This window comes from Diceros bicornis, chromosome 16 (genome assembly GCF_020826845.1).
Source record: "Diceros bicornis minor isolate mBicDic1 chromosome 16, mDicBic1.mat.cur, whole genome shotgun sequence".
In the NCBI taxonomy this organism is placed as follows: Eukaryota; Metazoa; Chordata; class Mammalia; order Perissodactyla; family Rhinocerotidae; genus Diceros; species Diceros bicornis.
Window position 1 is genome coordinate 61,902,430 of NC_080755.1, and position 23,087 is coordinate 61,925,516.

The window sequence follows — 23,087 nt, forward strand, 5'->3', positions numbered from 1 at the left end:
TCACATGAAATCCAATGATATATATAGACATATACATCCATCCATATAGAAATAGGGTATCAATTTATGTGTATAAAGACACATAACTGGGTATTTTGCATTACAACAAAAGTGTTTTAATAATTTGAATCGATTGCACTTTCTGTCCCATTGGTGAATTCTTACATGATTTGTTTTCATTCTATATCACTTCCCAAATTCTAACACATATTGTAAAAATTACTTACATTCCATATTAGTTTCCTTTTGCTCCTCTAACAAACTATCACAAATTTAGTGTCTTAAAACAACACAAATTTATTATCTTACAGTTCTGGATGTCGTATCTGAAATGGGTCTCACTGAGTTAAAATCAAGGTGTTAGTAGGGCTGTGTTCCTTTTCTGGAGGCTCTAGGAAAGAATCCATTCCTTGCCTTTTCCAGATTCTAGAGGCTGCCCATGTTTCTTGGCCCATGGGCACCTTTCATCTTCAAAGACAGCAATGGCCATCTGAGTCTTTCTCACATTAAATCATTCTAACACTGACCCTTGCACTTCTCTGTTCCACCTTGAAGGACAATTCTGATGACACTGGGCCCATCCAGATCATCCAGGATAATCTCCCTATCTTTGGATCAGCTGATTAGCAATCTTAATTCTATCCACAACCTTAATTTCCCTTTGCCATGTAAAACTACATAGTCACAGGTCCCAGATTTTCAGACATAGACATCTTTATGGGTCATTATTTTTCCTACGCGGGTCCAACCTGTGGCCCACCAATATTCGAGTCCATCCCACATGCAAAATACATTCACCCCATCCCAAGATGCCCAAAAGTCTCAACCCATTACAGCATCAACTCAAAGTCCAAATCCCATCAGCTCAACAGTCCCATATCTCAGCATCTACATCATCTAAATCAGGTAGAGATGAGGTACTAGGTATAATCCATTCTCAGGCACAAGTTCTGTCCATCTGTAAACCTGGTTAACTCAAGAAGCATCTCATCTGCTCCAAAAAAACAATGGTGGGGCAGGCATAGGATAATATTTATAGAGATTTCTTCTCAAAAAGAGAGAAAATAGAAGAAAAAAAGAAATCCACCAGTCTTAAGCAACTTTGAAATCTAGCTGAAAAATTCCACTTGGTTTCAAGGCCTGGGAATAATTCTCTGATTCTAGCTCCACTTTCTGGGCTTAAGGCCCCACCCTCTGGGTTTAAGGTTGTGCCCTCTGAATCAGCCTTCCTTTTTTATGAAAGATAGAATATGCCTGCAGCTGAGTAGTCTTATCAGCATGTTTCTTGCTTGTAGATGTTTGGGTGGTCTGACCATTTTCTTTCATTTCATCCTCTCTCTGTCTTTTTCAGTTCAAAATAGCAACATTTCTGCTGATATACCATTGTCAACAATCTTATGTGTTTCCAGTGCATGTCACAGGATTCACTCTACTAGCCAAGAGCTTTCAAAGATATTTTCTAGATAATCCCATCCCTATTTTTGGCTTCTGCTGAGGTGATTGAAGAGATTTATGAGTCACACATCTAATCATTTTAAAGGAGCTTTTGTGAGACTGAATACTCTGATCTTTTTATCTTTCTAAGGGATTAACAAAAGGTTATCCAGTGATACCTTCATATTTTTCTCTAGAGCATGCTTTTCCAATCCCATCATCCCCAAATCCCCTAAATTTCAATAGACAGTGAATCTCTTAATTTTAGAATCTTTTGCAGTCTAGCAAGTCATTAAGCCTTGGTTCTATTTTTAATTTTATTTATTTATTTTTTCCCCCAAAGCCCCAGCAGATAGTTGTATGTCACAGCTGCACATCTTTCTAGTTGCTGTATGTGGGACACGGCCTTAGCATGGCTGCAGAAGAGGTGCGTCAGTGCGCACCCGGGATCCGAACCCCGGGCCCCCAGCAGCCGAGCGCACGCACTTAACCACTAAGCCACGGGGCCGGTCCAAGCCTCGGTTCTATTTGATTTAAAAGTTCTTCCCTCAGTCTGTCACTTCCCTCTTGTGTTTTGCTATAAGCACCAAGAAGAAATCAGGCTGAACTTTCAACACTTTGCGTGGAAATCTCCTCAATTAAATATCCAAGTTCATTACTTACAAATGCTGCTTTCCACATAACTCTAGGACACAATTCTGCTAAGCTTTCTGACTCAATATAAAAAGGATTCTCTTTCATCCAGTTTCCAGATACATATTCCTCATCTTCTTCTGAGCCCTCAAATTAAGCAACTTGAACGTACATATTTCTACCAATAACTTGTTTATGACAACTTAGGTATTCTTTAAGGCCTATGTTTTCTGTACCATGCTCCTCACTTCCCTATGAGTCCTCACTGGCAAAGTTGTTAACATCCATATATCTACTCACAGTCTGTTTAAGGCAATATAGGCTTTTTCTATCATGTTTCTCAAAGTTCTTCAAGCTTTTTCCCACTGCCCCATTCCAAAACCATTTCCACATTTTTTCGATGTTTTTACAGCAGCATTCCACTTTCAGGCACCAAAATCTATATTTGTTTTCTATCGCTGCTGTAACCAATTACTACAAACTTAGTGGTTTAAAAAACACAACTTTAGGGGCCGGCCCAGTGGCACAAGCGGTTAAGCGCACGCGCTCCGCTGCGGCGGCCTGGGGCTCGCCAGTTCGGATCCCAGGCACGCACCGATGCACCGCTTGGCAAGCCATGCTGTGGCGGTGTCCCATATAAAGTGGAGGAAGATGGGCACGGATGTTAGCCCAGGGCCAGTCTTCCTCAGCAAAAAAAGAAGAGGATTGGCAGATGTTAGCACAGGGCTGATCTTCCGCACAAAAAATAAAAAGAAAAAACACAAAACTTTACTATCTTACAGTTCTGGAGGTCAGAAATCTAAAATGGGTCTCATTGGGTTAAAATCAAGGTGATGGCAGGGCTGTGTTCTTTTCTGGAGGCTCTAGGGGAGAATCCATTCCTCACCTTTTCCGGTTTCCAGAGGTTTCCCACATTCCTTGGCTCATGGGCCCTTCTTCTAGCCTCAAAGCTAGAAATGGCCATTGGAGTCTTTCTTACATCACATCACACTGACACTGACTTTTCTGCCTCCTTTTTCCACACTGATGGACTTTCCGGATTACATTGGGCCCTCCCAGATAATCCAAGTTAATCTCCCTGTATTAAAGTAAACTTATTAGCATCCTTAATCCAATCTATTATTGTAATTTCCCATGCCATGTAACCTAATATAGTCACAGATTCCAGGCATTAGGATATAAACATCTTTTTTGGGGAGGAAGCATTACTCTGTCTGCTACACATGATTCTTCACTTCTTATAGGCTCCGAACACATTGTAGAGAAGATAAGGTCTAATACTGTATTTCCTCAGTGTTAGCATAGTGGGTCAATAAATATTTGCTAAAGAAATGTAAACAGCAGTTTACAAAATGTAAACAGTTTGGTGGAAATTAAGTTATTCTGTGCATTCACTTTGAGAATAGTTACATGAGCTATACTTAAATTGCTATAATGGCATACAAATTCTAAAATAGGGAAACATTTTTAGTCAAGAAAATAACACTGTGAGTTATTTTCCTGATAATGCCTTGATTTCTTTTGCACATAAATAAAATTACAATAAGCCTCAAAATATCTGCAAATTGTTATGAAAGGAAAGGTTTAAAAAAATGAAAAGGATAGATAGTAATATTTTCTTAGGAAAAATATATAGGATGTTTATAATTTTAAAAGCATACCTTTTGAATATGCAATGATAAGTTAAATGTTAGAGTTTTGTAGGAGATTTTTACCAAGAAGCCTAGTAACTATAGACACTCAGAAAAAACATGAGAATGCAAAATGGAGATAGAGCATATGCATTATTTCTTTCTTTTGTTTTGTTTTTTTGAATCTTCCTCTTGCTCAAATGATACAATGTCTCTTTAGGACAATTTAAGCGAAGGGTGGATGCTGATCCTTTGATGTTGGGATTACTGTGTGATTGGGCGCAGAGGTGATGTTATGATTGATTGAGGCATGGCCTCAGCTAGTCCATAAGACACCTTTGTGCAAATTAGTAAACAGTACATATTTCTGTATATGACTCTGCTCCAAGGCATCTGAATGTGAAGGGGATCAGCCCCTCTCTCTCCCTCAATTGAGTGTTCTTAATGTGCACAACTGTACATGCTAGCCCGGGAGAGAGGGATGGTGTTGGTGACTGGAAGCAACTGGCATCACAAGAAATTAAAGTTTTCCCTTGAGTATTTAGCACATGAACCACAGGTTTCAAGTCACGAGAGCATTATACACACAACTGACCATGTCAGTAATAGCAGATATTTGAGGAGAACAGGAAATGAATCATACACTTCAGGCTCAGATGGATTGAAAAGGTGGACTTTTATAATAGGCAGAGGGAGGGGAGACAAATCATTGCCCCTTTGGTCATTGTGAATTGAAAGACATTTCAGACACATGGAGAAGGTGAATTTTTAAATTCATACACCAGTTAATGGTGAAATGTGGATGATATAGTATTATCCCATAATTAAATTTCTAACTATAACTGTACTAAAAGTGCTTATAATATGTGATGTAATTAAAGTCATAATCTCTACCCTTTGTAGAAGGTGTATCAGCACAATGGTTATACTACTGATGAGCAGTGGATGAACTTCTACGGAGTTCATGAACCTGAGCAACAAATTTTCTCTGGACTTTTGGTTTCTTTATCTTTAAAATGAAAAGGTTGAATGAGATGAACTCCAAGATATCTTTCAGATCTAAAGAAAATACTCATGTGCAATGGAAATATACCTGAGACTCCACATGGTCCAGTCCTAGATGGACCATATTCAAAAACATGCAGTCCAGCAATTAACCACTAAATAAATATAAACATACCTCAACACTTTTCTTTACATGTCTAGAAAAAAAGATGAGGAAGACTTTCTCTCTGTACAGGAAACTTCTTAAAAATCTTCTTTCTCCTTTGCTATTGCTTTCAGTATTCTCTGCACAGATGGGAGCTAATCCTGGAAATTTTCTCTCCCACTCTCAACTTCTCTCCTGAACACCCACCTAGACCAAACAGCATTTTGTCTCTCTCTGTTTATTCCTCATCCCTTCCCCGGAGCCTTCTATTATACAGATCAGATCAACTAAGTCACAGGCTGGGTGGATGACAGTAAGGAAGAGATGAAATTGCCCTCATGTGAGTATCTTTGGTACCTAACAGGCACCTTGCTGTGTCTCTCAAGTTTTTAATTCCATTTCTTGAAAAATATGCCTCAAGAAAAAATGTGATTTTGTTCCATACATTTTCCATCTGACATCCTTGCTGGGGCTGAAATTAGAATATTTTGGGTCTACAGTGAAAATATAATAGAAAGACAACACAATACTATCTGACCTAAATTTACTCAATCTTTTATTTCTATGTGAAAAACAAAGTAACCAAATAAAGTCCTTCTTTTAAGCTTAGCCTTTAAAACCTTTTATTCTTTCATCTTTTAGTGCAAAATTCAAATTAAATGTTAGTTGTTGAAAAAATGATATAGATAGATAGATGTATGCAATTTTTTTTTTCTTTCTTAGCAGAGCATATCTCATAACTCCGATATCTAGACCAGAAAATTTAGGAACTTTTAACATGGTTAATACTCACATGTACATTCACATTTCAGATAAAAAGAGGAAAATCATTATGCTGGATAACTAAAATAACATCGAGTACATGACAATATTTTACCTAGATAATATATTTCATTTAATATGCATAGAAATCTTTTAAAAACACTCAATTTAAGTCAATGCACCGCAGTGTATCCTTTCCACTGCCTTTGAAGTCAATCAGCATGCAGTTTGAGAGGAAGCTAGGAATTGGGCAGAATGTTCCTAAAACACTCTGAGTTCCTTAGATGAAAGGTGCTATTTAAGTACAAAGCATTTAATTTCAGCATATTTAACAACTCCACTCACGTCCATGCCAATACCTAACTTGACCTCACCTATTTGGTACTTGGAGATATAATCCTTAAGTTAAATTTCTCCAATAAGGTGTGTGTAACTTCATTTCATAAACCTAGTTCAGAAAAAATATCATCAAAAGAGGAAGATTCCATAAATATCATATTCTATGTCTGTGAATAGCAGAAAATCTGTCCATTAGGAAGGAAAGTACAAGGCTAACAAAAGATATTTGTTCCTAAAGAGACTGAAAGAGTTACTTTCTCCAAGAGTAGAGCATTCTTTCTTAATATTGAATAAAGTCCCTGGTAATGCCACTGGACTGGGGATACAGAAGCTACTGTTACATATTTTCTCCTTAGTTTATATTTTCAAGTGGCAAAGAAAATTGAGGCGTGGAGGCAGCTGGCTGTAAGGGAGAGTTATTTTCTACTCAAAAGACATTCTTAGTGTGAGTAAAAAAATTGTGGATTATGGAGAAAAGGTAGTCTCTCTTCTAAAACTTCATTTAAAAATTAACAACTATGATATTTTCTCTTTTTTGATTTCTTTATCTTAAAAAATTTTATTTACACAAGTAGTACGAAAAATATAGTGTCCTCTTCAAAAGTTAAAGCGTTATTGATAATGTTGATCAATTTTCGCTATATCTCCATCTTGCCCCTCAATTCCTCCTCATTCCTTTCCCCTTCCCCATCCCTGCCTAGAGTAACCATTGTTAATGAGTTAGGTGAATATTATCCCAGCATTATTAAAATGCTTTTATTATAAAATATTTTCTTGTTATTCATTTTTCTACAATACACTTGGTTTAGATCTTTTTTTTTCAAGAAAAACATTGTCTTATTAAGATGAGAAAATAATATTGCTCTATTACAATGAGCACTTTTATGTGTTTTGTATATTTTCTTTTTAAATTATCTGTGGATTATCAAATTTCCCATCATGTAACTTTTAACATTTTCAGTGATTCTGAACTCATCTCTCTTCTCAGAAGCAGAAGAGTGTATTGTCGAGGAGACCTCACAAGGCAACTCCACTTACACAAGAAGAAGAGAGGTTTTCCTTCAGGCTCATCCAGGAGCCCCCCACCAGGACTCTGGGTCCCTCAGACCTTTTTCAAGCCTCATCCTTGTCCTTCATTTCTGCAGACCTAAGGTTGGACCAGCTGACTTCTCTTGGACTACTGCTTAAGTCAGCAATCCTCCTTATCCCTGCTAGACTACACTCCTAGGTGATTCATCCCTGCATGGTGAGCATGCGTAATGACACAGTATCCCAAAATAACCATAATCCAGGAAATAAAAAGTGAGGAATCATAAAAATGTGTCAGGAGATACAGGAAAAAACCCTTTAAGAATGTTTCCATGGCATCTTCTCTGGCTCTGCCTTCCCACTCCCCGTAGCCACATATGACCTCCAGTTGGCTAATTCCCATCTACACCAGTCCAGAAGCACAGCTACTAGGAACAGAAGCCAGGGATTAAAAGGCTATTTTTTGATGTTGGGTAGAAAAGAAAGTCAAAGAGACTCAGATATTAAGAAATAGAAACAAGTTTTGAGATAAGAGCTGACACAACTTAGTGTGCCAATCAGGCAGAGTGGAAGTTGAAGACTGGACAGGGGAACTGACCCATGGCAGTTTGAGAACTCGAGCAGCACTAGAAAAAAACGATCCATGCTGTGGAGGTGAATCATCAAGTATCTTAGCCAGACGCTATGAAACATACATGTTATATAATTAAGCTTCAGTATTTGGATTCCACACTCACTACACAATTTTCTGATTATAACCTGGATACTCACATATGTTTGCTTACAAGAAAAACTGAGCTGTGTGATTCTAAGAATTCTTATTGAAAATATATGTGTTTATATGTATACATATGTGTATAAATATATATATTTATACTCAGTGTTTTTAGCTTGATTAATGTGATTCATTCCTAAGAGTGGATACATTCTCAGTGTGCTGACATCAAGTTTCTGAGACTGTAAATTAAAATCCAGATTCCAGATTGTGGTAAATTCACAATAATAATAAAGACCGCCTGGCCTTCCCACTGCTGGTTCTGCTCTGACATATTTTATCATTGCCATCAGAAATAACTATAATCCCAACATGGAGGCCTAGGCCCATTTAAACAAACCTAACAAGGAAAAGTGACATCATATAGCTATTAGCTTTGCACATCCACCAAAATAATCAGGGAAAAAGTGGTTATATTTTTAAAAATATGGGACACTTGTTCTCCCAATAAACTATACCAAGCCTCCTTTACTTTTAAAGAACACATGATCACTTTAATAAAAATAATAGCTATCAATAGTTCTGATCTTACGAAAGGGAAAAAATTCATAAATATCCATTGGTTGGCAATCAATAAATCTCCAAATAATCCTGTGAGGTGGTCAATATTATCCCTCACTTACAAATAAAAATATCGAGGCACAGAACACTAAGGATCACGTCTACAGTTTACAGCAAGCAAGAAATAAGAAAGCCAGGACTGGAAGCCAGATCTGGTTCCAAAACCAGTGTTCCTCACAGCTGTGCTGGAGTCCAGTCTTGAGGTGACCCAACGAGCAGACCTTCCCCTCCAATGTGTGGTCCACTCAGGGGCCCTGGTGATTCAGCAATGCTTTATAACTTAAATCATTACGTTGACTTGAGGAACTCCACCTCCTCAATTTCCCCAAATCACCACCTGAAGCATACAACCAAATAAAAATTAAGCCCCAATTAAACTGAAGCCTGCTTGACTCCCTATTCCGTAAATGGTGTCTGAATTATCACTAATCCCTGCCCCCTTCCTATTTCATTAACTAATTGGCTTCCTCAATATTGCCTCTTTATGGAATGAGTTGTAGATTGTTGTGCCACTCAGGCCATGGCCTTGGGCCATAGAACCTCAGCTTCTGCAGTCATGGAAGTTTTACAAATCTCCTTTTCATGGTCCTACTTTTCCCTCCAATGACCAGTGTAGGTTTCCCTGTCCACTTTCCTCTAGTTTATCTGAGTGAAAACAGAAGCCTCAGTCCCCCCTTAACTCATCTTAATATAATGGAATCATCTCCTTGTGTTCCCTTCTGATTCAGATGTTCCTTGTAATAAAATCTTCCTCTATAGATGAAGTAAGGCGGCTCTAACAAAACAAGGAGCGAAGAACAAAGTGCAGGGAACAAAGCGGCTTTTTAAAACCTAGGATTGCAGACTGAGCTCCACCATTTCCGTTATCTCAAGTAGAGCTGGAAATATGCACCGCATTGTGTATGTTGATAAAGTACGTTAGTTGACCCTACATTCTTTATGAAACTACAGTTTTAAATCCTAGATATTATTCCCATGATCACCAATTCCAGGATGAAAATACAACTTACAAAAGCTTAGACCATACCATAGGCTATTATCCCGGTTAGACTCAAAATTACCAGTTAAGAAAAAATACATGTATTTCTATTTTCAATTCTAGCACTAACTGACAGATAAAGTAATCTCAATGTTTGCACATTTTTGGACACATCAGATTAGTTTGATCGCCACATGTGAAATACCTATAATTTCTGTGAACAATTCAGTATTAGCAAAGCATAATCAAAACCACAATCACTTAGTGATACTATGAAAATATCCCTAATGTTTAACGTAAAATAGTTAATATCTGACTTATTTAACATAAACCATAATATCATAATAAAACACATCATTAATCTTATATTATTATTTTTTTTTAATTTTGGTGCTTGAACTAAGCCTCATAGCCTGGCTGTAATGTTACCTCTGCAACAAGGAATAGAAATTTCAACAAATTTTACATATATTCCCATTTCGTCTGTTGCCTGTTATAATATAAGTAAAACATAATGTACAAACTGAAAAAATACATAATTATATATAAATGATGTGCTTTATGTAATTTGAGTCATTTTTCCTTTTAAAAAATGACTTCACCTCATCCTGATGTTCTTGCAGTTTAAAAATATGATAACCAATTTTTATTGTAATAAATGATAACTCATTATGAAGTCAGCCAGTCAACATCACAGACCCTTTTTAATATTAGCAGGTTAAAAAGAAAATTGACATAAAATGCATAATTATATAATTACAGAAATGTCTGCCAGACCTTGCAAATGAGTATTTGGCTGCTATGGGTCTCAGTCTTTCTTTCATCAGAACTCTTAGGAATTTGCATTTCTGAAAAGGAATTATACTGCTTTATACTAAGATCCATTTGCTTTAAAAATTATAATTTTCAGAACAAACAAAGTTTTTATTCAAGTTCACCAAAGATCATTTTTTTTTTTTTTTTTTTTTTTTTGTGAGGAGATCAGCCCTGAGCTAACATCCGCCAATCTTCCTCTTTTTTTTTTTTTTTTTTTTCCGCTGAGGAAGACGGCCCTGGGCTAACATCGGTGCCCATCTTCCTCCACTTTATATGGGACGCCGCCACAGCATGGCTCACCAAGCAGTGCGTCGGTGCGCGCCCGGGATCCGAACCAGTGAACCCCGGGCCGCCGCAGCGGAGCGCGCGCACTTAACCGCTTGCGCCACCGGGCCGGCCCCACCAAAGATCATTTTGATGGATACATTTTACAATACTACAATTGCCTTTTCAAGTTTATTGGGATTCAATGTATAATTAGTTTCTTTATTACAGACTACCTCTCAAATTACACATTTCAGCCTAATGGAAGTCCATTTAATTAACTGTGTTGGTGATGATCATGTAGACCCCTGAGTCACTATACTTTACCTCTAGTGTAAGCTAAATTTTAAGGAAAATTTATTTTCGTTTCAGAATTTATGAAATTAAAAGAGACAGCATTGCGGATTTGGTTTTAAAAAGAACTGAAAAACTCTTTGAAAAATTATAAAGTTGTCTTACAAAAGTTCTTGTACTGTGAAGATAGAAAACTAAGGAATAAAAAGATATAGGGAAAAAACAAGCCCCTACTTACCAGGTGTGAAATTGTATCGAGCCGAAAATCCCATGGATTCCAGCTCTCCATCAGCAAAAAATTTAATCCATAGAAATCTTCCACTGGATTTTATTACAGGTGGATTTTGTTGTCCACAAAAACGTCCAATTATTGGAGAAAATCCAAAAGGTCCATCTCGAACTTCAATATGATCAAATTTGCACTCCCAAGACGGTTCAATAGAGTACTTTTCATCAAAGTAAAGTTCAATGCACTGTCTTGGCGCAGCTGAAAAAAACAAAAATTATGTCTAGAAGACCTTTTTAAAATCTTTAGTTTGATTTCTCTAATTCTACTTCAGAATTTATCTGCATACCTTCTATCAAACTTTGAGTATGACATGCCTGGAAACGCAAAGCAAGTATACTATGCTTAGCATTCTAAGGGTCATTATTTCCATAAGAATGTCTAAAGGATGATCCTTAAAATTGACGATGTTGCACAAAGTATTACTCTGATATAAAATACCATTTACTCTGATATAAAATACCATTTCGATGTCTAGCACAGAACTAACAAATCACAGTATTTTTTGTGAAATGCTGTTAACTCAGGTTTAGAAAGTAGAGAGGCATCTTTCTGTCACTTCTCCCGTATTTCCTGGAGTACCCAGTTTTAAGGTCAGAAACCACTTGAGAATTGTTCAGCATAGAGTTATACAACCGTTCAAATAGTCCCAAGCAGATGCCTTGATTAGATCCAGGTGCATATACAAGGGTATTAAGAGTAATTTTTCTTTAAGAGTAAAACATAAATCTTATCATGTTACTCTCAGGTTTAAACTCATTCAGCAACCATCAGCTACAGGAAAATGATCAACATACTTTACATATAGGATCCTTAAGGGTATCCTACAATCCTCACCTTCAGGGTCTTCTCACCTTGCACGCAGCCCAAGCTCAGGCCACTTCAGACATATCCTGTTTCTACAATACAAGCTCCTTCAGGTTTTCATGTCTTTTCCCACTTTCTTGAGTATCTATCTACCTCCCATTTGTTAACTCTTGTTTACGTAGGCGAATCCTCTCTAAATCTACTCTCTAAAGACAAAATCTATTCACCTTCTTTTTTAGGACTCAGCACAGTACTTGTCATTGAGGATTTCTCAAAAAATCTTTGTTGGGTGAATTGTGAATGAGCTTATCTTCATAAATGTTTTTATAGCTCTCTAAAGAACCATGGAAGAGCCTTATAGGGCTAGCAGGTCTGTAAACTTCCACTTGGATGCACTGGTTAGTCCCCTTCCATTCTTCCTTTGTCATGTGTCCAAAACAGTTCACAGTTCTGGCATTCCAGGCTGATATTGAGCCAGGATAGCCCAGAATAGCCATAACAGCTGTTGAAACATCACACACATTTATCCTAGCTAGTAGACAGCCATTGCCTTAGGTCCTTTGACTGCTTCCCAGCCACTTGGCCCTCTTTAGGGACTAACTCCCTCCAGAGACTTGAAAGTTAAGACCTGGCACAGCAGGGCCAGCTCCCCATGTGATCAGCAATCATTCTGAATGACTGCTATCCACACCACACCATCACCCTTGATGGCTTTAAAACCAAGGTCTTGTAAGCATGGATGTCAAAAATTTATATAGAATTGAGATACATGATGACTTGGAAATTAGAGACTTATAGAATAAAATATAATCCTGAGATCTCCAAGATAAACTTGAAGATCAATTGGTTAAAGATCAATGCATGTTAAAAGACTATTTTAAGGATTATTTTTAGTCTCTAAAATGTTTCTGACTCTGGATATTGAAAAGATACATTTGTAACTCTCGCAAGCAAAATCACAAATGGTTTTATCTACGACTTATGTATATCAAGAAGGTTAACAAATATAGCATGTACCATAAAGATAGATTTGAGGCAGTTTCAATGAATTTTTAAAATCTGAAAATTGGAAAATACCCTAAAAACTTGCCTGGAAAACTATGTTTTTACTCCTAAAGTATTAGTCCTAAAACAAAAAGGCAAATGCTTGAGAATTGGGACTATTTGTATATTAGCATTAAAGTACCATTTATATGTGTCATTATCCTATAGAATATGTCTATCTCCTCTTTGATAAGCCAGTATGATGTTTTATGAGGAAACAAACTATTTCAGAATGGCGGATATTTCTTTTAGAAGTAAACAATATATGGCTAGGGGATGGTAAAGCAAGAAGAACAACGCTGTGCTAATTTATATAAAACTCTGTATATCAACACGTATCTCTCTATTTTCCCTATCAGGAAATATATGGCCATATAACGTGAATTCATTTATTCATACCTTCATTTTGCATTGTCACTTAAGTTCTGTCCAGCATGGATGAACAAACATCTCAACGTTCCTTCAGGAAACGTACTATCTTTTGGCTCTTGATGGACCACATTATACGTGGACAATTCATTTTCCTTTGGTCCAGCAAGTTGAAATTAACTACACACACTCAATACATGAAATTACATAAGTTACATTTTAGAAGGTAATAAAATAACTTTTAAAAAATAAGTATGTCATATAGTTCTTGTTGTGGATTTAAAAATGAGTGATTATGGTACATGACAACCGTTTGAAGCTATCTAGGTCCAGCTCCCTAAACTCACATTTTGTTTCCCTTCAAATCTCTCAATTCACAGCTGCCTTCCACTTTAACATTTTCTATAAGCCATCGTTGATCTAAAACAGAGCTTCCTTTTCTAGAGTTTGTACCCTCTTTGAGGCTCCTTTGGACATAGTTGAGAACTATGAGCACGTCCACCTGAATCTGCACATGTATGCAGAACATCGCTTCCTATCTGAGAGAGTTTTAAGACCACCTGAAATCCATAAAAGGGATCCTCCTTGCTGTGACTAAGACTCCACCTGTATTTATCACAACCTAGCTTAGCTCAAGAAACCTGATCAATTATTTATCCCTCCTTCTCTTGCACTTTAACCTTATCTTTATCTACAGAACAGGCTACTCTTTTCAGAATTCAACATGACAATTTACCCCATTAAAAGAAGAAAAGAAAGAAAGAAAGGGAAAATTGCCTTTTCATTGTGGACCGTCAACATCCCCCATGCAGTCTTCCATCCACTGAGAGCTGGCTCCCACTCCCACAATGCCAATGACAGCACATATCCTGAAGTTACTAAGAGTCTTAATTGCCTCATGCAATAGATGCATTTGCTTTTACTTTATTTTTCTTTGCTGTAAAAACTGATATTTTGCCTACTCCCTGAAAGTTTGTCCACTTTAGCTGCTGTGACATCTTTTACCTGGTCCTCCAGTCCATCTCTCTGGCTTTTCCTTCGCAGTTCCTCTTACCTTTCGCCTTCCTCTGCCCATCCCTGACATGTTATTTTCCAGAATTCTAATCTACACCTTCTTTCCTTTCTTTCTAGACCAGTTCTCTGGGTGCCGCTGGCATCCACTGGAGAGCTATTATAGTATAATGATGTCTGTAGCTCTATCTAAGACCAATTAAATCAAAATTCCTGGGAGCAGACCCAGGAATCCGTATTTTTTGAAAGAGTTGAGAAACAGTGCTCAAACACTCTCTCTGGATAATTTTATTCATTCCAACAGCCTCAACAACAATCTCTGTATTTATGACCTATAAATATACATTTTCAGCCCAGAACTCTCTACTGAGCTAAAGATCCATATATCCAATCTCTTTATGAGACATCTTCATAAATACAAAATTGAACACATTATTTTTCCTTTAAACCCTCTTTCTCCATCTATATTCTTTATCTGGCAGGGTCATTTCGTCTAACAAGTCACCAAACCAAAAACTTTACAATAGTCCTGGGATTCCCTGTTCTCTCATTCCTACATCCAGTCACTTGTGATTCAGTTTCCTAAATACCTCTCCTTTCTTCCTTTGACTCCATCACCAATGTCTCTTCTGTCGTTCAGGCTTTTACTGTGGTTGACTTGGTCTTTCGCAATAGTTTCAGCTTACATTCTTTTCCTTCAGGTACTTCATCAAAATCTCACTTTATTATTTCTCTAATTAAATTATTTCAATGGCACTCCATTGTCTATAACGTAAAGTCCAAACTTACGTGGGTGGAACCGATGGAATACCAGGTTCTCCTTTATCTGAGACTGCCTGCCTCTTCAGCCTCCTCACTTGTTCGCTCCTCACTCTATGCAGAAGCCCTTTGATGCTACATGTGGGTCCTGACCACACCATATCTAGACCCATTGCACATGCTATTCTATATACAGAATGATCATCTCCTTGATGTTCTTCAAAACTGAATGTAAGCATCTCTTCCTCTTACAGCCTTCTCTTCCTTCTCCCTATGCCAAACACTGTGCTAATCCTGGGGCCCCTTTAGACCGTTTACTGAAAGGCGCATCATTCTCAGACCGTATTGTAAGTTCCATAAGGCAAGTACCATGTCTGTTTTGTTCAATACTCTGTAAACTGTATCTAGAAGAGGGGTTGTTTCTTAGTAGTTGCTCAATAGATAATTGTTAAATAAGTACACGAAGGAACAAAATAGTCAGTATCAAGTATTTCAAAAAGGGTATAGAAGTATCATTAATAGTAAAAGGAGGTTCTATTTATTTCCCAACTTTAAGTTTTGTCATTGACTCAACCACAAATGAATGCAAATATATGAATGATATTAAAATAAAATGTTAGCAATGTTTTTTAATTATAAATAATAATAAAAATGAAAACACAATAACATGTTGAGATTTGCTTCTGAATTAATTCTTTCAATGAGAGAACTATTTGACTTTATTCTTTCTAATAATTTGGATTTTTATATACTGTTGCTTCAAAACACAAATTATGTTATGTGAATTTAAGCAAGATATTTAACCTCCTGTGCCTCAGTTTCCTTATCTGTAAAATGGAGACAACAAAAAATACCTACTTCCTACGATTAAATGTTTTACTACATGTTAAGTTCTTTGAAAGTTCCTAATATATATACAATAGACATGGAAATTAACTGGATAAAAAGAAAATCTAAGTTTAACCCAGAATTTCCATATTTCAATTTCCTTTTCTATCAAACATAAGAGGAAGTAAAACTGCCAGCGCTCAGTTTTCTCAGCTTTATCTTTTTATTATTAAAGCTCATGCTTTCTCCTTCTTCTTGTAGTGTGGTGTATATTTGCTAAAAGTTCAACTTCAAGCACAACAAGGAGAGAAGCAAGATCCATGGCCCAAAAATTACAAAAAGAAAAAGAATCACTTCTAAATAGAAATTCTTAAATCAATTAAACAGAAGGCCTTTTTCTTTGAAAGATCTATCAAACAAATATGTCCCTCACTTACGAGTCAATACTGAGCATATATATCTTTTTCCTTAAGGTAGCTCAGTCCGCGTGTGTGTGTTGGGGGGGCGGTGCAAGTTTTCGGCTATTAGGCACTAACACTTATACTGAAATCTTCTATCATTAGATGAAATATTGATGTTTTCAAAAATTGTGCTTCATCGATCAGTGTCTACAAGGGAAATAGAAATAGGAAATGTTCAAAGAAAAATGAATCTCTTTTTCAGCACTATTTATCCTTAGATCTGGGAGAAAATGATGAAAAGAGGCACCGTAGTGTGGAATCCTGACTTTGGCATTAAAGTATGATACTGTCACTCACTAGCACAAACTAAGGCAAATGACATTCAGACTGATGTTCAGAAAGCATGATTATAGATTTATTTCTGACATTAATATGTTATTTGCACTTCATATTATTAAAGGAAAAATAACAAATGTATAGGTTATTCTAATAATTTTTAAACTAATAAAATATTAGGTTATAAAATTGTTGCACATGAGGTAATATTATGCCAACTATGCATCCAACTCTTACTTTAGAATTCCAAATCAATCAAATCAATTGCAAAATAAGCTAAGTTGTTGATTTGTTTTTATTTCCCACAATTTACTTGTTCATAACCTATTACTAATAATTTCAATAATTAGCTTGATTCCAGATTTCACTGCCGTTTGCTTCACTCAGAGATGTTTATGTACATGGTCTCCAAAACTAATTTTTGTAATATCTGTATGTCTATTGTCCAACCAAAACACAGAGAGGGCCAGGTCTGGCTTCAAATTCTCTCCAGCTTTGGCACACTCTGCCCTTACCTTCTATGATGTAGATGCACTCTCGGTCAGGGGGGTACTTGCTGGGATAGTTGGGAGAGGTAAAGATACCTCCGTCTGCATGTTTTGTCCAAGTTCCACACTGCACTGATTTCTGTGTTTCTGAGGTGGTTTGCTTTTCTGCAAAAAATTTTAAAAAGAGCCATTATCCAATTTTCTATAAAACTAAAAATAAAGGACATTCTTATAATATCCATTAGTAAATTAATTTCTAAATGTCATCTTAGTCAAAACCAATCAATTATACACACTATAAAATGTTCAGATATTCTGGAATATTAAGAATATGGGAACAATAAGAAAATGCAAATAATTAGAAGTCTTCCACTTGCATTTTTCCAAAGAAACACACCTGTTCCTTTCTTGGTTGCCCCAGACAAATGGAGGATGATTAAACTTGCTACAACTGAAACAGAAAAGAAAAATTAGAAAGAGATAATATTAGCATACACTGAAATGATCAAATTCTATAACAAAAATTTAAATTCTATAACATAATTTAAAGACAAAATGATATCAAATCAGATTAATTTTATTATTGGTAACTTTTCCGAGTTGACTCAGAACTTGCGGAAACTGATTCAAAACGTACAAATCAGGAAAACTTAGGAATCCTTCAGGAAGTAATGTAAGTTAAAAATGGATGAGACCCAAACTCCTATGGCAAATGCACACTTCAACTAAGAGGCAATATTGTGATGTACTAATGTCACATTACAGCAGGATTACAGGACCCACACTGTTTCTAAACTGCCATTCATGAATAGCTTTGCTAGCATCTCTAAAGAAAGAGTGACAGCACTTAAAAGGATGAAAAAGAAAAGCAAACAATGAGAAAGGACTCCAAGATTGATCCTAACACATTGCCAATGTTGTTGTATTTTAGAAAATACATACTTAGGCAAATCCTATGGCCTGTGGGGGAGGGGCATAGAAGAAAAACAGATTAACGTGGATTGGAGGCATTAAGCAGCATTATAAAAAGTTTCTTATAAAAATGTACAGAACTGCCAAGTAATCCCTGTCTTCAGCATTTTCTAAGCTATGAAATTAATCTCTTTGAATCTTAACCTTGATTTAATATTTAGTATTATTCAAAAATACATTATTATTTTGAGAAAGGTAATTTCTATGAGCATTTTATTCAGTCAACTTTTCAGTATCAAAAAGAGACTCTGATCTGTAACAAGACTAAATCTGCAAAGACTATTGTAACCTGAACTTCTGTTTTATTGTCATATTCTTGATTTACTCAACATTTTTACAAAACCTAAAACCAGAAAAGTATTAAAGCAATCTAGTCTTCCTAATTTCCGATTTTTCCTCCTCTACTTAATTTTTGTAATTTATTTTGTTGCCCAGTTACCTAAAGGCTCTAAGTTCTATTAGGTGTATAATCATATTTCCACTTAAAATGAATTTGGGAAAGGGAGGGTATAATTCACAATGATTTCCTAAACTAAAGCTCACTACTAGAGCTTATAAATCCAAAAAAAGTATGTGGGCTGTGTTATTAGTATTTGAGAAATTATATCAATTATGTTACTTTGTACACTAATCTGGTCATCTGCTTTTAGATTAAAATATTAGTTATTGTTATCTGTTGAAATTGAAAAAAGAATCTTATTTGAACTTGCTATAATTTTACACACACACACACACACACACACACATACATACATATACAGAGGTATATAGCCACCAATACGAGGATGTACCTTTGGTATTTTCTTTACTCTGCTTTTCTTGTTTTGGTGGAATCACATTGTGGAACATGTACTATGATTAACACATCAGCAAAGCCGGTCTTTCAACTGCGTGGCACAGGATTAACCTCTAATCCTTGCCTTATAACGTGAAATCACCCCCCCCACACACACACACACATTTTCTTCTATTGCCTTCTGCTCGATGACTTCTGATGCTATTTTCCTCCAATTCCTTGCCTCCTCAACTGCACACACTCATAAAGCGACACTAGAGGTCTACTGGCCAGAAGAGTTGAGGTTGGCACCTGCTCTCCCCTCAAGCGCTGCGTTCAGGTTTACCCTAAATTACCGACGGGAGTGGGAATACGGGCCCGCTGAGCTCCAGAAGCCCCTGAAAGAGAAATATTCCTTCTCATCCCACAAACTCTCAGCCCCGCTCTCTCCCTCTTGCTATCTGCGTCCTCCCTCGGGCCCACTCCCCAGCCTCGTCCGCACGTGCCCATCCCTGAACTACCCGCTATTCTCAGCCCCCGGGATGTTGCTGCGTGCGGCAACACTGTTTTCCTTGGCAGGTTCTGAGCTCCAGCGACGACTGACTGCGCCGCCCCCACGCCCGGTTCTATTATGCTGCAATACAGAAAGTTTACATCTGCCCCAGACTCGCGGGGACTGCGGGGTCCGGCTGGAGCGCGGTGGCGAGGCTTTTCCCTGAGCGTTCAGCCACGAGAGAGGAGAGGGAGGGAGGGAGGGGACCCGGAGCGGACCGGAGCGGCGGGAAAGGTACTCACTGTGAAACAAACTGCGTCCATAGATCATGTCTGTTCGTTACACCAGAGGCTCCGATCTCCACTAATTCCATTTAGAGACGGGAAGACTTCCAGTGGTGGGGGAGAGAATGGAGTCGAGAGATTTTAAATATGCAAACCAAGAACAAAATGAAGGGGGGGAAGAGAGAGAGGAAAGCAAGAGCTCCGAGCCCACACAGCAGCAAGATCCGAATTCGTGCGTCCTCCGCCCCTGGCTCGCTCTCGCTGGCTCTCACCGCCGCGAAGCCAGCATCCCCACCATGACGCTCGCATCACACCCGGGCGCCGATCGCCACCATCAGCACCGCCGGCGGCAGCACCCTCCTCCTTTGCATCACCGCCGCCGCCGCAGCTGTCAGGAGGACGCGCGGGCAGTCGGCGCGCGGGCGGCGGCGGGCGCGGGGCGAGCCCCGGGGTGCCCCGAGCCGGGGCCGGGGCCGGGGCCGGGGCCGGGCGGCGGGAGCGGCGAGGCGAGGCGAGGGCCAGTCCAGACCGACGGCAGCGACGGAGCGGGCGGCGGCGGCGGCGGCGGCGGCGGGGGCTCGCTCAGTCCCCAGTTTCGTACACCACGAGCAGCAGGTCGGAGCAGCCTCCCCGGGAGGACGTCCAGCAGCAGCCCTCCTCTCTCCAGCCCTTGGGGATCTTCCGCTGAGGCATTGAAGACAGGAGGAAAGGGTCCGTCATCGGCTCGCCGGGCTCCGCGCCACCTCTGCGATCTTGCCGAAAGAGGAGCGGGTGGGTGGGCGTCTGGGAGGAGGGCTTGAGGGTGGTGGAGGGGAACGGGGGTGGCAAAGGGGGGTGGGGAAGGGAGGGAGGGGAAGTAGCAGGAAGATGGCAGAGTTACCAAGTGGGTGCCTGAGTCACAGCTCTGCGCTGCGCGACCCTCCAGGAAGCCCGGAGCCGGGGTGAAATTGGGCTGCTCCGCGCGGCCGGCGCCCCCGGAGCTGGTGCGCGGCGGAATGGGGCGGCGGCGGCAGCAGCAAGGACATCACACCCGCTCGGATCCTGGGGGGGAGGAAAGGGGGAGGGCGTGAGGACCAGGCTGGGATCCGTCACTTGGCCAGCCCGGGCAGAGGGGCCAGACGGGAGCAGGCAAATCCGGAGCTGGATCTTCGAGCCGGATAAAAGGCGTGCAAGGGGGAGGGACCATCCTGTGAAAATCCCCTTTGGGCTTTAATTTTTCACTTTTTAAGGGTTAGAAATTGCGGTCGATCTGTCTCCCATCCCTTATATTCCATCTATCTAGAGGAAGCGGGTTCTCTCTCTTCTCGGGGGCTAAGGCTTTGCCATTCACTCCGGTCGCAGGCTGGGAGAGGAGGCAGGCGCGCGCCGAAGGTAAAGGCAGCAGGAAAAGTTTCGTGGTTTATCCCCTAGCCTGATGCGGAGCTCGCCCACCGAACTGGTCCTGCAAAGACACCGGCGTCTTGCAATTTTCCTTCATCCTCCCCAAGATATTTAAAACCCTCAAGGCAAACAGAGATCACCTCCTACCCCACCTCAATGTGGACAGCCGCGCGCGCGCGCGCAGCGCGTTGAACTCAGGGGGAAAAAACAGTTGCTGGGAGACAGCCCCGGAAAAGCCCCAGCTGGTAAAATGCGAATAAATGAATACGAAAGCACAGTAAACGCGGGGCGGCCCGCGTTGGGCAGGAGCGCGCCAGGGTGGGGGGAGTCCTGCTCCGGACTCTGCTGCAGCACTCCGCCCCTACGGCCTCCGGCCAGTCCTCCGCGGCCGCTGCGGACTCTGCCCGCGCCCACCAGCTGCCAGCCGAACCTCGGGGCCACGCAGAGGCCGTCGAGCCCTAGCCACCGTCTTGGTGGTCACGGATCTTGGGGCGCTCAGCCGCAGACCCCGCGCCTCCCGCTGCACAGCCCGGATGGGGGCTATGGTTGGAGATGATGGCGGTGAGGAGAGGGGGGTAGGAGGAACTAAGGGCGATAGAAGCGGAGAGACGCTGTGATGCTAAGACTAGGGTCACCTCAAATGGCCGAGGAAGGAGGAAAGGGCCGTGAGAGGGGACAGAAGGGCACTTGAGGCTTGGCTGCTGCCGCCGGGCTCCCGGCCCTGCCTCCACCTCCCGGCACCTGCTGCTGCGGCTCTGGGCCGCCCACGTGGGTGCGCTTGCGGTGGGGGTGGACGCTCACCGCTGTCCTGCCCTCACTTCCCCCAGGAAAGCGGCTGGGAGTGAAGGTCTCCTGACAATAATCTGAGATGAGGGATACTGAGATGACCCCCAAGACCGGAGGGGATTCCAGAGCCTCAGACGCAAACTCCAAGACTCCTTCCACGAAGCTTTTGGTTCCTTGATTCCAGGCAGCTGCGAGACCTCGACGGTGCAGTATAGGAGTGTGTGTGTGTGTTTTCATTCATTTAATGAAAGCTGTGTAGATGGGGCAGGAGGGAGTGGAGAGCGAGAGGGAGAGGCAGAGAGAGAGGGAGAGAGAAAAAGGGGGAGAGAGACTGCGTGCCTGCAGAGCGCCAGCTCCACCAGAACTCGGCGCCAGCGAGAGGAGCTACAAGCTCGAGAAAACAGCAAGGGGCGAGCGGACCGACGCAGAGCCGGAGGAGCGTCTCGGAAAACCGGTGTGTATCTGCCCGAATGTGTACTTGTAAAAGAGTCCAGCGGGAGAAGAGGCAGAAGGTCCCGCGGGAGTCGTGTGACCTACGTGCGCTTCTTGTGCCAGCGCGGAGGTTGGGTGGTGGGGGAAGTGGATGGGAGTGGAGTTGAGGAAGAAATTCCCCAACTGCTAGGAAGCAAAAGCAACCCAAGTGTGGATAGTAGATGGTTAGAGCAGTTAGTAGCTGACAAAGAATGCGGACCACCAATGGGGGAGGGAGGGCCCTCGAAAAATGGCCAGGGACGCAAATTGGTAGTGGAATGTTGAAATCGTTAAGATTGGATGGTAATTATTTTTTACATCCCGAAAAATACCACTTCTTTACGAAAATGATAAAATCCTTCGAGGAAGCAGTGACAACGTTAAAAATTACCTTAAGGAAAATGACTGCAATTTGAAGATAGAAGAGTGGAAATTTGGTCTTTGCTAAATCCATCCACTCAAGTATGTCTAACATTTTCCTCCTCTTTGCCCAGGTGGGTTTTCCAGAACACAGATTTTGTAATTCGGCCAAGGAAGTGGCCACTGAAATTTTCTTAAAGTGGTCCTTACATCAGGAGGGGCGATCCAGGAAATTCAGGAAGGAAATCTCAGGGAAAAGAATAAAAAGTAGAAGGGGGGAGTGGGAGTCAAATCTTTTGTCTGTGTCTGCATTCCTCCCATAACCTAGTGGCTAGTATGTCTGTGTATGAAATCGAATTATCATAAATAGTGGCCTCTCTGGTCTTTGAATCCCGGTGCTCCTCTGACCAGTGCCTGGGGCTGAGGGGTTGCACTTCTGCACAAAGCTCAGTGCTGAGGGAGTGAGTGTGCATGTCCTGGGCCCAGTCCATGACAGAGGCACTCTCAGGTACTCTGTTCACTCACCAACGGACTGGACAGACAGATGCTGAGGCTTTTGCTCTGCTCCCT

General features: G+C 40.5%; 1 protein-coding gene across 2 annotated transcripts in view; it reads right to left on the reverse strand.

The window, feature by feature from the left end:
- The window catches only part of NETO1 (neuropilin and tolloid like 1), a 106,517-nt gene extending 86,894 nt beyond the window's left edge, over window positions 1-19,623 (reverse strand). The window contains exons 1-4 of one of the 2 annotated variants that reach the window (XM_058556616.1): window positions 19,539-19,623; window positions 17,394-17,447; window positions 17,024-17,161; window positions 10,906-11,154 (exon numbers count right to left, since the gene is read on the reverse strand). In XM_058556616.1, coding sequence (XP_058412599.1) covers window positions 10,906-11,154; window positions 17,024-17,161; window positions 17,394-17,447; window positions 19,539-19,566 — 469 coding nt within the window. In that variant the 5' untranslated portion in view covers window positions 19,567-19,623. Of the gene's footprint in view, window positions 1-10,905; window positions 11,155-17,023; window positions 17,162-17,393; window positions 17,448-19,201; window positions 19,254-19,538 lie in introns of those variants that run through there. The other variant, XM_058556614.1, reaches the window with a different exon arrangement.
- Window positions 19,624-23,087: the final 3,464 nt, after the last annotated feature.